Below are 13,309 nucleotides of genomic sequence, written 5' to 3'. Positions count from 1 at the left end.
ACCTTTGTGAAACTAAATGAGCAGATTACTGTCTGTGGCCACAACATGTGCTGTGTGTTTAAATCTGTTGCATTTGAGTCATCTTACTTTGCTATTACATTAACAAATGAAATCAAATTTGTATTCTGTTTTTCTTTAATATTTAGGTGACATTTACAGTCACCTAAGTACAGTTGTGCTTTCACATGTTTACTAAGCAGAAGTTAGGAAGTAAAGCCATAAGATTTACACTACAGAGAGTAGTGCAAGGAGCAATTTTATACTTATTAAACCAGTATGCACCTTTACAGGCTACACAATGAATTTAAGGAAAAACAAGCTGCTTTAAATCATAAACATCGTCATAAACTGCTATGCTCATAGATTAACACAGGCAAATATGTCAAAGCTTTCAGACCAGCCTCAGGAGCTGATGCAAACAGATATATGGGGTACTTTCCAAAGTCACACAACTTACCACAACAGCTACAGAAAGCACCGAGTTACTGTTAACCAAACAATCAACGTGAGCTTGAGCTTGGCCTGATTTTACATGTTAATAGTCAAATCGTTAAAATCTGTCAATAGACTCTGAGGAAACACACTGAGCTTTCTGAGGCCCGTCCATTGTGTGCCACAAAACAGCGTTTCTGAATGTAAAGGAAACATAATGCTGCTGTCACCTTTACTATAAAATTATTAAAATATTATTTTCCAGTTCACAGATTGAACTGGTTTGTTTGTTTCTTGTGTTTCGTCAGCGAGGCTTTGAACTCTAATAAAGCGCCTCTTTTTGATACTCAGCTCGAAACATTTAACCGAAAGTGAAACTTAAAATCTTTCGTGCGCATTAACATAATAAAGGCGCGCGCTCCTGTTTTCATTTAGTTTGAAATTAACCGACCGTCTTGTTGTTCAGTTTTTCATACCGTGTTCTTCTCATCTCTTAACGCACTTTTTTTTCTTTTTCCGGTTTCTGAGGCATAAACACAGAGCTTAGAACCGGCTGATTTTTCGGGCCAGTTTCTTATAAATAGCACCACAGTCATGGTCGACAGCAGACTGTAAGGCCCACAGACAGGGGGGCATTGGCTCGTCTCATTTTGCTGTTCCAGAAACGCGCGTAATTACAACAACAATATGCGCGCGCGCACGCCACAGATTAATGTAGCCACAGTTATGAAAGTGCAAACATATCTGTTAGATCGCAGATGAGACTAAAAGTTGGAATAATTTTATTTAGGCGCAGATATGATCACCCAAACCAGTGGCGTCGTTAGGCCTATTTTAGGGGTGCTGAAGCCTCCCTAAAATATTCTTAAGCCCCCCTAAATAATTTGGTGGGTTTTTTTTTTTTTTTTTTAACTTATTCGATTTTTTTTTTTACAGAACTTGCAGACAAATTCAATATAAAGATGCAGGAATATGAGTTTAAAGAAATAATAATATAAACCTGTCGCTATTCACACAAATATGATCATAACTCGGTTGGTCCCTTTCGCTTTACATTGTTAAGGTAGCGTCAGTGCTTCGTTATCCAATCCCTTCCAGTTGTTCACAGGGGACATCCACATGACTGAAAATCCAGTCCTCGTTTTCACTGCTACTTTACACTCCGCTCGTATACACCTGCAGAAACACTAGCGTGCATGTGGCAAACGGCAAGAAATCATGGATATACGCAAGTTTTTCAAGAAAGTAAGTCTTCATCACTGGCTGGTAGTAACAATTAGTTAGCTCCAGCTAACAGCAGAGAGTCCCATGTAAATAATGAACCAGGTGCTCCCCATTTTGTAAATAAAAACCTGGCTAGCGCACTAAGTTAAATTGTTAGCATAATGTTAATTTCTGTCACTCGTTTTAGCTCTGAAAAATCAAGCTGAGCTCATTCAGGTATGGTTATCATCAGTGGAAATAATAATAATCACTCCATCCCCATTAACCTGTAGGAGTCAGGGCAGAGGAGCACAGAGAGGCAGAGGGGAGAGACGTCTGCTGGAGAGGTGAGTCAAAGGATGGAGTCATTTGTGATGGAGACAGTCTGATTAGAATTTTATGGGACTCAATATGGATATGAAATATGAAACATTTCAGTCACGGTACAACATATAAGACCTGTTTAACTTGAGCTTTTATTTAGGAGAGTCAAGGTTAGAAAGTGGAGAGAGCAAAGAGAGAGATATGTATATAAGTCAAATTAGCCTGACTCACATATTTTTGAGGGTTCTATTTTAATATTACTTCAATTCAAGTAATTTAGTAATATTTTTCAGGGCTTTAAATTGCAACCATTTTAGTCACATGCGTGCTCAAAATATAATGTTTGTAACTTCAAAATATTTGGGAGCAACAAATTACTGTGGAGCGGGAGCAGAAGTCATGATATTAGCAATTTACATTACAATTCAGTATGTTTTAATGTATCTTGAAGGGTGAGGCAGAAGGAGTGGCTGAGGGAGAAAAAGGTCAACAGGCAAGTTCAAGTCAGAGAGAGCAAGGAGAGACAGAGGAGCTGCAGCAAATAGATCGAGAGGCAGAGGAAGATCAAGTTATTACAGAGAGAGGAGAGCAAACAGGCCAAGAGAGGGAAAATGATGAAGCAGCTGCAGCAACTCATTCTACTACAGGGTTTGATTTAGGTGACAAAGACACAAGGCCCAGACAGGTGAAGCCGAAGAGCTATCCACATGATACGTTTGGTACACAGAAGCGAGCATTTAACCACAGCTGGTTTGAAAAGCACAACTGGTTAGAATATTCAGTCAACCAGAATGCAGCTTTCTGCTTCCCATGTAGAGTGTTTGGCAAAAACATCAAACATGATAGTTTGGTCAGTAACGGTTGCAAGAACTGGAAGAAAGCTTTAGTCATCTTTGGCAAGCATGAGATGGCACAAACACATAAGGACAGTGTTGTTACATGGAAAAGCTACCAGGGAACTAGCAAACAGGGAAACGTTGCACAGATGATAGCAACTGCAAATGTGAGTGAGATAGTCGAAAGAAGAGAGTATCTCAGACAAATTGTTGCAGTCACCTCTATGTTAGGGAGGCAGGGACTCCCTTTTCGTGGTCATGATGAAGGTGAAGACAGCCCAAACAGAGGGAATTTTCTTGCGTGCATGGAGCTTTTGAAGGAGTTTGATGCTTTTCTTCAAAAACATAATCCCCCATCAAATGCACAGTATATCTCACCAACATCCCAGAATGACATGATTGACTGTTGTGCCCAGGAAGTTACTAGTGTCATTGTATCTGAAATGACAAAGTCTAAAGTCTATTCCATCATGGTGGATGAGGCAAGGGATAAAAAGGCAGAGCAGTTAGCTGTTTGTGTCAGGTACGTGTCAGAGGGGGCAGTGAAGGAGCGTTTCCTTGCACTTGCAGAGATAAAATCATTTGATGCCCAGTCCATTGCAAATGAGATTCAGCAGCAGATCCAAAACTATGGTCTTGCAGAGCTTAAGTGTGTAGCACAAACATATGATGGTGCAGCCGTTATGAGTGGCTCCACTGGAGGTGTACAAGCACATTTTAGAAGGCTCCATCCTGAGGCTATCTATGTGCATTGTTATGCTCATCAACTCAACCTGGTTTTGTGCAATACTTGCAAGGCTGTCCCAGAGGCTGTGGAGCTTTTCAGCTTGTTGGAGTGTGTGTATTCTTTCTTCAGCACCTCCCTAGTCAATCATCATAAGTTCATGGAGACTCAGGCAAAGCTTGGATTGACAAAAACTGAGCTTGTGCAACTTTCAAACACTCGCTGGGCATGTCAGTTGCGATCAATCAGTGCAGTTCTTGAGACATTGCCTGCCATTTTGGAGTGCCTATCTGCAATTGGATCCCCCATAGCTGTTGGTCTCAGAGCAAAGCTCTACAAGTTCTCAGCAGTCTATGCACTACTGATGTTTCAGTCGATTCTGTCTGTAACCGAAGGACTCCACAAATTCCTGCAGAAAGAGACTTTAGACCTGGCAGAAGCTTTTATCTGCAAACAAGCTGTGTGTGACACACTTAAGGGCAAACACTCAGATGCATTTGCTACAGAGCTGTATGAGAAAACCAAGGCCCTGTGTAACACCCACAGTATCCCTGAACCAGGTGCCAAGACAAGGCACAAACAGAGGAAAATGGAGGATTTTGTCCTGGAGGCAACTGTGGGTTCACGCACTGAATTGAACAACTCAGACACATTGAAAAGAGAGTTACTTTTCCCTTGTGTGGATCGGATGGTTGGCGAACTTGATCAAAGATTTTGCAGTGTAGATGCAGGGCTGCTAAAAGGCGTCCAGGCATGCAGTCCTAAATCTGAGAACTTCTTGAGTGAACCACACTTGAATGAACTTGCAAAGCACTACAGACTTGACCTGAAAAAAGAGGAGGTTCTGGTGGCCAGAAACTTTCTTACCCGGAAAACAGAGGCTGGATGTCCACCCAAAAATATGTTGTCTGTGTACAACCTCCTTGATTCAGACATGTTTCCCTCTCTGAAGGCAACCATCCAAGTTGCCCTAACAGTGCCTGTCAGCAGCTGCTCGTGCGAACGGTCCTTTAGTGCACTGCGTCGGCTGCACTCCTGGCTGCGTCAAACAATGGGTCAGAAAAGACTTCACAGTCTTGCAGTCATGTCTATTGAAAAAGACACGCTTCAGCATCTGAGTCACAACAGAGTGATTGACCGATTTGCCACTCTTAAAAACAGACGTCATTCTTTGATGCTTCCACCCACCAAGTAACTGGTGATTGCAGCCAGAAAAATGTACTTTTTTATTTTCAGTTTTTTTCTTGTTATTGATGCGGCAAACACATTTCCTCTGTTTTTTTGTTGTACTGTATTATAAAGCAGACTGAAATAAAACAATAGATCTATTGGTGGCCTAGGATGTTTAATCTGTCCAAAAAAGTAGGAAAACAATTTCTCAGTCTTTGTTTTCTGTTTGTGAAATTTTGTGCTCATTCACTACGTTCGTTCATGTCGTGTGCATCTCTTGGGGGCTAAGCCCCCCCTGTCCTTAAAACCTAGTGACACCCCTGACCCAAACTAAACACTAGCCGCACATGAACGACGATGAATGACTGGTTTTAGGTTTCAGAGAGACGTGAGGGGTGCTTCCCAAAGTCTGAGCTGCACAGTCATGTTGGTCACCGCGATCGCTGCAGAAGAACTAAACTGCTGTGAAGCAAATAATTACACCGAGCTTGGAATCACCTGCCGGTGATACGGCTGTTTTTAGTTCTTCATAACCAGAATTTGAATTAATGTAACTTGCATTTGAAGTGTATCAGCTGAGGGGCACGGCCTGAGCTCACAAGCTTTTTATGTCAATTCATTTCTAGAGGAAACCGGAGGTCGCTGTGTTAAAGCTGTTCTTTCTGAAATCAGCTCAAATCAGCAGTTCATGCGCACTCGCCGCATCTTCTTTAGCTTTTTTCTCTCAAACAGGACCGGGCAGCTGGACCTGCAGCAGAGCAAGTGTGATTTATTTTAACCTCACCTCAGGTGTCTGCAACCACAAAGTTCCCGATATACATGGGTTTTTTGTGTGTTGTTTTTGTTGTTTTTAAACACCCGGGGCTTAGCCCTAAAGCAGGGGTGTCAAACCCAAATGCACAGGGGGCCAAAACTCAAGGCACACTTTAGGTCGCGGGCCAAACAAGATAAACATTTATTGAACACACTAAAACAATGTTTTTTTTAAACATAAATATGAATAAAAACAGACAGGAATATTATTCCAGAATAAATAAACTTAAAAAAAACTTTTAATATTTTGCTCTTCATAAAAATATATCCTGTCAAAATTATGCAAGTTAGAAATAACCCCAGAAAAAAATTAATGAAAGCATACACAAGGTTGGAGCCGCATGTAGACGGAGCTGGGCATTGCTTCAGGAATGGAACTAATAAACTGTGCGGGCCATTCAGGGTTGTACTTTGCCTCGAGTTTACCATTACACTGCAGCTCCATCTGAATCTGCACAGGTGCAGTTTCCACGTAAATGGGTTGCGAAGCAGCTCGAAATTCTCTTTTTGTGCTTTAAAGTAGTGATGGGATTTTTGGCGCTTTTTAGAGAACCGGCTCTTTCGGCTCGACTTACAAAGAGCCGGCTTTTTTGGCTCCCAACCGGCTCTTCGGGTTGTTTTGTTGCTTTAATTAATTTATTATTAACAACAATATAAAATTATGCACAAAAGGAATTACTAATGCAAAAAAGAAGTGGTTTTATTTATATATGTTTATACATAAATATATGTGGTGGCCCCTAGAGACAAAACACGTACAAACTCCAAAACACATTTCTAGCGTTAACTGAACTTCCAAAGCAGAGCTACCTAGATCACTTAAATTACACAATTGAAAGCATGTGTGTATTGTTTGTGTATTTATACACAAGCACTCCTATATATTCAAATAATTCAAAAAAATGTTCATTTACCTGTTACTACCACACACCAAATCCGGTCGTTGGTACTTGCTGGCTTGTGTAGCCACGAGGTAACAAAAGCTCAACACTGCGCCCAGCATCCTGGAGCACTTCTGTTGTGTTTTGTATGTGTTTTGGAGTTTTTACGTGCTTTGTCTGTAGGGGCCACCATAAATAGACATTTATTTATTCACTCCACATAAAATGTAATAAATAAATCATATGATACAAAAACCAACTAGTCACAGTTCAACTTTTAACTATTTAAATTTTCAGCTTTTTCCTTTTAACAACAACAACAACAACCTTTATTTATAGAGCACATTAAAAGCCTTAGGCATACCAAAGTGCTTTACAAAAAAACAATAAAATAATACAGTTAAGAGCATTAATATCAAATATAATAAGAACAGCAGACAATGTTCACAGTAGAAAGCCACTAATAAAATGGACTGCAGCACATAGATTATAGCAGACCCAGTGCCGCATGATAGAGAACACCAAGAATGAAGGAATAGTAAAAAGTTAATGCAATAGGTCGCAGTTAACAGTCAGCATTTAACGGGTAGAGAAGGCAAGTTCAAAAAGATAAGTTTTAAGGCGTGCTTTAAAAGAAAAAATAGAATCAGACTCCCGAATGCCAATCGGGAGGCTGTTCCATAACTCAGGTGCAGCAAAGGCAAACGATCGATCGCCTCTAGATTTCAACCGAGATCTGGGCTGAACTAACAATAACTGCGAGGATGACCTTAAAGCCCTGGCAGGGACATAAGGGTTTAAAAGTTCCTTAAGATAGGTTGGTGCAGTATTATTGATAATTTTAAACGTAAGCAGCAAAATTTTAAATTGAATACGGTATTTGATAGGCAGCCAATGCAGCTCAGCAAGAACCGGAGTAATATGGTCAAACTTCTTGGTTTTAGTTAGAATACGTGCCGCAGCATTCTGAACTGTCTGTAATCTATGTAGAAGGGTAACATGGAGACCAGAATAGAGTGAGTTACAGTAATCTAGTCTTGACGTTACAAAAGCATGAATGAGCTTTTCTAAGTCATTATACGGGATATAGTGTCTGGCCCTGGAGATGAGACGAAGCTGATAAAAACTCGATCTGACAACAGCAGACACCTGTTTATCAAGTTTAAAGGAGCTGTCAAACAAGACACCCAGATTCCTGACAGTATCAGAGAAAGAACTAGTAAGAAAGCCAAAGGCATCTTGAAGTTTGGCGCGAAGGGCATTACTGCCAAAAATCATGATTTCAGTCTTTTTTTCATTGAGAATAAGAGTATTTGCCAACAGCCATTTCTTGACCTCACTCATGCACTCACGAAAGTTATTTAAAGATAAAGCGAGATCATCATGTAACTCAAAATAAATCTGGATGTCATCCGCATAATAGTGAAAAGCAATGTGGTATTTCTCAAAGATAGCGCTTAAAGGAAGCATATACAGTGAGAAAAGGGTCGGGCCTAACACAGAACCCTGGGGGACACCACAGCAAACAGGTACAGGGGAAGAGGAAGATGAGGCCAGATGTACCGAAGAAAGCCGATTGGAGAGGTAAGATTTGAACCAGTCCAAGGCAGTGCCCTTAATGCCAACAGAGTGCTCTAATCTTGCGACTAGGATGTTATGGTCAACCATATCAAATGCAGATAGAACTAAAACAGAAGGACGACCATTATCAGCCATAAGTAAAAGATCATTAAAAACACGAAGCAGCGCTGATTCAGTGCTATGATGTTGTTTAAAGGCTGATTGGAATTTATCATTTATATTATTCTCGTCCAGGTAGGTCTGCAGTTGAAGTAGAACCACCTTCTCAAGGATTTTAGCCAAGAAAGGAAGCTTGGAAATCGGTCTATAGTTGGCAAAATCACTATGATCCAGGTTATTTTTCTTTAAAACGGGTTGAATAAAAGCATGTTTAAGAACTGAAGGTACATAACCAGAAAGCAAGGAGAGGTTCAATATAGACAATAGACAGGGTCCAATTACATTAAAACAATCCTTGACTATACGAGATGAAAGAACATCATGTACACAATTAGTATTGTTTAGTTTCTCAGTTATACGCTTCAGAGTGGGAAGTGAAATTAATTCAAATTGATGTAAGGCAGCAGAACAGTCAGGATTAGACATACTGTCAGCCACCAAAGGAAGCGTAGATCTAAGAGATAAAACTTTATCTAGAAAGTAGTTTGAAAATTTTTCACAGAGACCTGGGGAGCACGAAAGTGGCATAGAGGGACGAGGATTCACCACTGAGTTAAAAATTTTAAATAGGATGCGAGGATTGTCACCATTAGAAGTAATAATCTTAGCGAAGAAGGCTGCTTTAGCCATTCTGGCAGCAGATTGGAATTTCGAGCGGCTAATACGTAAAATGTCATATGATGACTGGAGTCTATCATTCCTCCACCTCCTCTCATCGCGCCTGCACAAACGCCGTAGAACACGGACAGAGTCGTTTAACCAGCATTGCGAGTAGGTTCTGGGGCGTTTGTGTTTGATAGGTGCAACAGTGTTAAGAATCGAGGAACATGTAGTTAAAAAAGTATTGGTAAAATTCTCAAGTGTGTGTGGGATAAAACAGTCCGACATATTAAATGAAGAATTAACAAAAGATGTAGAGAAGTTGACCACAGTATCGGCGTTAATAGTCCGAGTAGGATGGAGAGGAACCTCCAAGTAAGGGTCAGTGATACCCAGGTCAACGTCAAAGATGACCGGGGAATGATCAGAAAGTCCAGTATTTCTAATTTCCTTAATGCATATATCCACGTTAAATGAAAAAACCAGATCAAGGGTGTGACCCTTAACATGAGTAGGTTCATTTACCCACTGGGTAAGATTAAAAGAGTCAGTCAGTGCAGAAAAATCTTTAGACAGGTGGTCATCCATACAACAAACATGAATATTGAAGTCACCAGAAATAACTACAGAATCATATTTAAAAAGAATAGAACCCAAAAAATCAGCAAATTCAGAGATGAACATCTTATGATATTTAGGCGGACGATAAGCCACGACACACAGAGTAGTTCGAGGGCCAGTCAATTCCAATAGCTGAGCTTCAAAGCTAGAATAGGTTGGGGAGGGTAGCAGCCGTGCCTCAAGTTTATTTCTAAAAACAAATTTTAAACAAATTTCAAGTGAAACGACACAAAACACTGCAAACCACAACACAATTAAGTATAAATTATAATATGAAAACAAAAAGAAGATGAATATTCTCTGTCTGAATCCTTTATCATCTGCAACTGAAAATAGTTGTGGATGATTACTATACCTCTCTAATGTGACGTTGTTGTCCCTGGCTCTCTTTCTCTCTCTCTCCTTCCCGCTCTGTTCCTGTGCTACTGAGTGTAACTACCCCCCCTCCCCCCTCTGCCCAGAGCAAAGCACAAGGCTCGCGTGCGGAGTGAAGCGGAAAAAAGTGCGAGAGGGTGAGAGAAAGAAAAAAAAAAAAGAAAAACATCGCCATAAGCAGCCGGCTCGCGTCGTTCACGTCAAAGATCCGGCTCTAAGAGCCATTTCGTTCCCGACTGACACATCACTACTTCAAAGTCCCCAAAGCGCCGCAAACTCAGTGCGCAGTGCGCTCAGTTTATCAGCAAAGTGCGCCGACTTGGTTCAACATTACTTGGCAACAGAGAAAGTGAGGCAGGTTGCACTGGTGCATTTGTGACAGCTTCACTTGAAATGCCTTCACCGCATCATACATGCCATATCCATGAACTGACAGGTTTCCTTGCTGAGCTCAAAAACTCGATTGAGAACTTTTATCCCAACTCAGCCAGCGGACCTCTGTATGATGAGGAATGTCGGCAAACTCTGAATCTATTTCCCACATAAAAGACTGAAACTGACGGTGATTTAAACCGTTAGCTCAGATAAAATTTGCGGTTTGGGTTATGGTGATAATTACATGCTCCTAACCCCTGATTTGTCTATCTCCTCTGCTGCCAACGCAATTAAACTTGCTTTCACAACAGCTTCACTTTGTGATTTTGCTCTGGTGACAAACGTCTGCTGAAATGTCAGATTCTTCTTTAGCTCTTCTCCTTTCTGTAGTTTCTGCATTTAGGTTTTTCAGCTTATCCTGATGTTTTGTCTTGCAGTGCCGTCTTAAATTAAATTCCTTAATTACAGCCACTTTAGCTCCACTAATAAGGCACACGGGTTTACCAGCATGTCTGTAAACATATATTCAGTCTCCCACTGGCACTGAAAGGCTCTGCTTTCAGAATCAACTTTTCTCTCCACCATTGTGAGCGGCTAGCTTCACAATAATAGAAGTTTGACTTGATTGAGCGGGAATGTTCCCAGTTAGCCTAGCGTTCGAAAAGGAGGCTGCAGCGCTGCATTATGGGATCTGTAGTTTGTGTGTTATTAGCACCTGGCCATCGCCGGGCCATGCATAACAATAACAAGTTTGACACATGTGCCCACATGTTGAAGATTTATTAGGCTGTGTTTTGAGTTTTGGTCGAAAAAGAATAATATATATATCACATATGCAGGACACCGTAAACTAGTTTTTTAATTAGCAGCAAGGCAGAACAAAGTCAGGGCTGTATCAAGACACGAGGACTAAACCCCAATTCAACCAGACCCAGAACTGATCCGGAATTAAAACAGGACTACAACAGTTCAAACATGTCTGTCTCACCTGCTCTTGTTCCCTCTCTGCTCCTCTCTCTCCCTCTTTGTGCTGACAATCAAGCCAAACACCAACATCATCAAATATACAGTTTACATATTCTTCAGGTAAAAACACAAACACTTTAATTGTAAAACATCAAATCAGACTAAAAATTTAGATATTTAGATAATGGAGGTCCACAGGTCTTTTCCTGGTGTCTTGGTTGATATCTCTTGATTTTCCCATGCCATGGCTTAAGGCCAGTAAGCCCCCCCACCTCAGCTCCACCAATGCTGGTGACAAAGCTTTCATTTATGGACCAAAAGCAATAATTAAGAGATGTGTTAGACGAGCCTGGACAAGAATTATTCATTCTGAGGCAAATGACAGCGTTGTGGAGGATGTAAGCGGGCTGAGCGCAACGAACAGTTTAAAGGTGACAAACCAGTTTTGTCTTTTGCTTCGGAACAAACAGAGGTTTCAATGTCAGTTAAAATTTATCCCAGGGTTAAAATCAAATTTGCGCTCATGCCTCGTGGAGCTGACGACACAGTGAAAATGTTTAACTTTTATAGACTGTAAAACACATTGTAGTTCCACTTATTTTATAATTTTTCAGGTCTAATTTTAGTTAGTATGCATGGATGCAGAGGTTAAATATGTGCCATGAACTTCCACATTTTTCTCCCACAGGTAAGAGGAAGGATGTGATTAAGAGAGCCTGGAGTCTGTTTGGAAAGCAACTTCTTCTTCTGATCTTTTGTTTGTTTTTGTTTTGTTTCTACAAAAACTAAAGAACAAAAATCTGGGATTTATATTCACAGTCTGGTGGAAAGAATACTTTGCAACACTTGCTTACTAAATGAGAGAATGTGACTCTTTCATATGGTTATTGAAAAACTGTGAAGCTGAGTGCATAAAAGTGTTTTTCATTGTTATTTTTATGCATTTACCAAACTAATACCTTACATACTGTGAAACATTGCTTTCACATTCACCATTAGGTGCATCTACACACTTCCGACACAGTCACATAAACATTAACTTCTTTTTGATGCTGCATTTTGTTTGATGGTGTTATGTTCTGGTCATCAATGAAAGCTCTCAGAAAACCCCTGGCACCTTTGTGTCTGGGCTAACATTTATCTAAAGCTTCAAAGTTAGTACAAAGTTATGTTGTACCAAACAGCAAGCATCAAAGTGTATCATCTAATTGTAACCTACGGTCTTCTGTTTTTTGTGCACGCAAATAAATCACACGTGCAATTTTCTTCTTCTGTATTGTCTGTTTTATTATTTTCCTTTAGCACATCACAGTCATATTTACTCTTACCAACAAGAAAAGGTTTTGCAAGTAACCATTAAAACTTTACTTACCCTACTCTTTAAATCTTTAGTAGGTTTTTTAAAAATCCAAAGAATTCACCTAAAATTCCTGTGAGTTTGGTTATCTTAATTAGAAGCCCTCACTCTGGGTTTGTGACTAAGCAAAACTTTGTGCAGCTTTGTGCTGAGCAGACATGATTCACTTTCCAGCGTCGGTTGTGGGTGTGTTCGGGGATTTCTACACATCCCTTCATAACTGAAAAGCTTATGAAAGGATCACAGATGTACACATAGTGTGGTACATTTGTTATTTTTTGCATATTTGTCGCAGTAAAAAAGTTTCAGATGAAAAACATTTTATGTTAGAACACCCAATGAATCCAAGGTCCACAACTGATGATGCGTCTTAAAAAATATTTAATACTTTAAATTAGAGATGGCACAATACCACTTTTTTATGTCCGATACCGATATCATAAATTTGGATATCTGCCGATACCGATCAGAATCCGATATAGTGTGTTTTAATCAATAAAACTGTTTTTTAAATATCTTGTTGCATTTTGTATAAGTTCATACTCAAGTTTAAATAAACAACAACACTAAAGCTATTCTGTTACACCTGTATGCAAAAAATACAACAAAATATTTCATAGTTCAGCAAAACTGATCAATCTTATAAACTTAAACCTACTCCAGCCTTCCTATTCTGGTATTTTAAAGAGTAAGCAACCTAACCAATAGGGTTCTAAAACTCCCAGCAAAAAAAATAAAAAATAGGGAACCACCCTCCACCTCATGATGCTTACTCGACGTAATAAACTTTAATTTGATGCAGTGTGAAAAAAATGCACAGAAATAAATTACTTTTCAAGAATAATTAAATAGATTCAATATCTTTTTTCAACAGAACTGCAGACTGCACAGA

The 13,309-nt window shown here is 39.9% G+C and overlaps 2 protein-coding genes across 2 annotated transcripts in view; both read left to right on the top strand.

Annotated features, from left to right (window-relative positions):
- The window catches only part of LOC146640932 (cyclin-dependent kinase 4 inhibitor B-like), a 16,962-nt gene extending 4,466 nt beyond the window's left edge, over nucleotides 1–12,496 (top strand). The window contains exons 4-5 of the mRNA XM_085398226.1: nucleotides 1,929–1,982; nucleotides 11,749–12,496. Coding sequence (XP_085254352.1) covers nucleotides 1,929–1,982; nucleotides 11,749–11,752 — 58 coding nt within the window. The 3' untranslated portion in view covers nucleotides 11,753–12,496. The remainder of the gene's footprint in view (nucleotides 1–1,928; nucleotides 1,983–11,748) is intronic.
- On the top strand, nucleotides 3,038–4,771 carry LOC146640933 (zinc finger MYM-type protein 1-like). The gene has a single exon (XM_085398525.1). It carries the CDS (start codon nucleotides 3,101–3,103, stop codon nucleotides 4,712–4,714), a length of 1,614 nt encoding a protein of 537 aa, XP_085254651.1. The 5' UTR covers nucleotides 3,038–3,100; the 3' UTR covers nucleotides 4,715–4,771.
- Nucleotides 12,497–13,309: the final 813 nt, after the last annotated feature.

This window comes from Rhamphochromis longiceps, linkage group LG23, assembly GCF_057381845.1.
Source record: "Rhamphochromis longiceps isolate RC_006_pf linkage group LG23, R_longiceps_female_GT1.1, whole genome shotgun sequence".
Taxonomy (NCBI): domain Eukaryota; kingdom Metazoa; phylum Chordata; class Actinopteri; order Cichliformes; family Cichlidae; genus Rhamphochromis; species Rhamphochromis longiceps.
This window is presented reverse-complemented; position numbering and strand designations above follow the sequence as displayed.

Bases quoted from the DNA above. Each gene is read 5' to 3' on its own strand.
- LOC146640933 (XM_085398525.1), top strand. From the start codon at position 3,101: ATGGAGCTTTTGAAGGAGTTTGATGCTTTTCTTCAAAAACATAATCCC.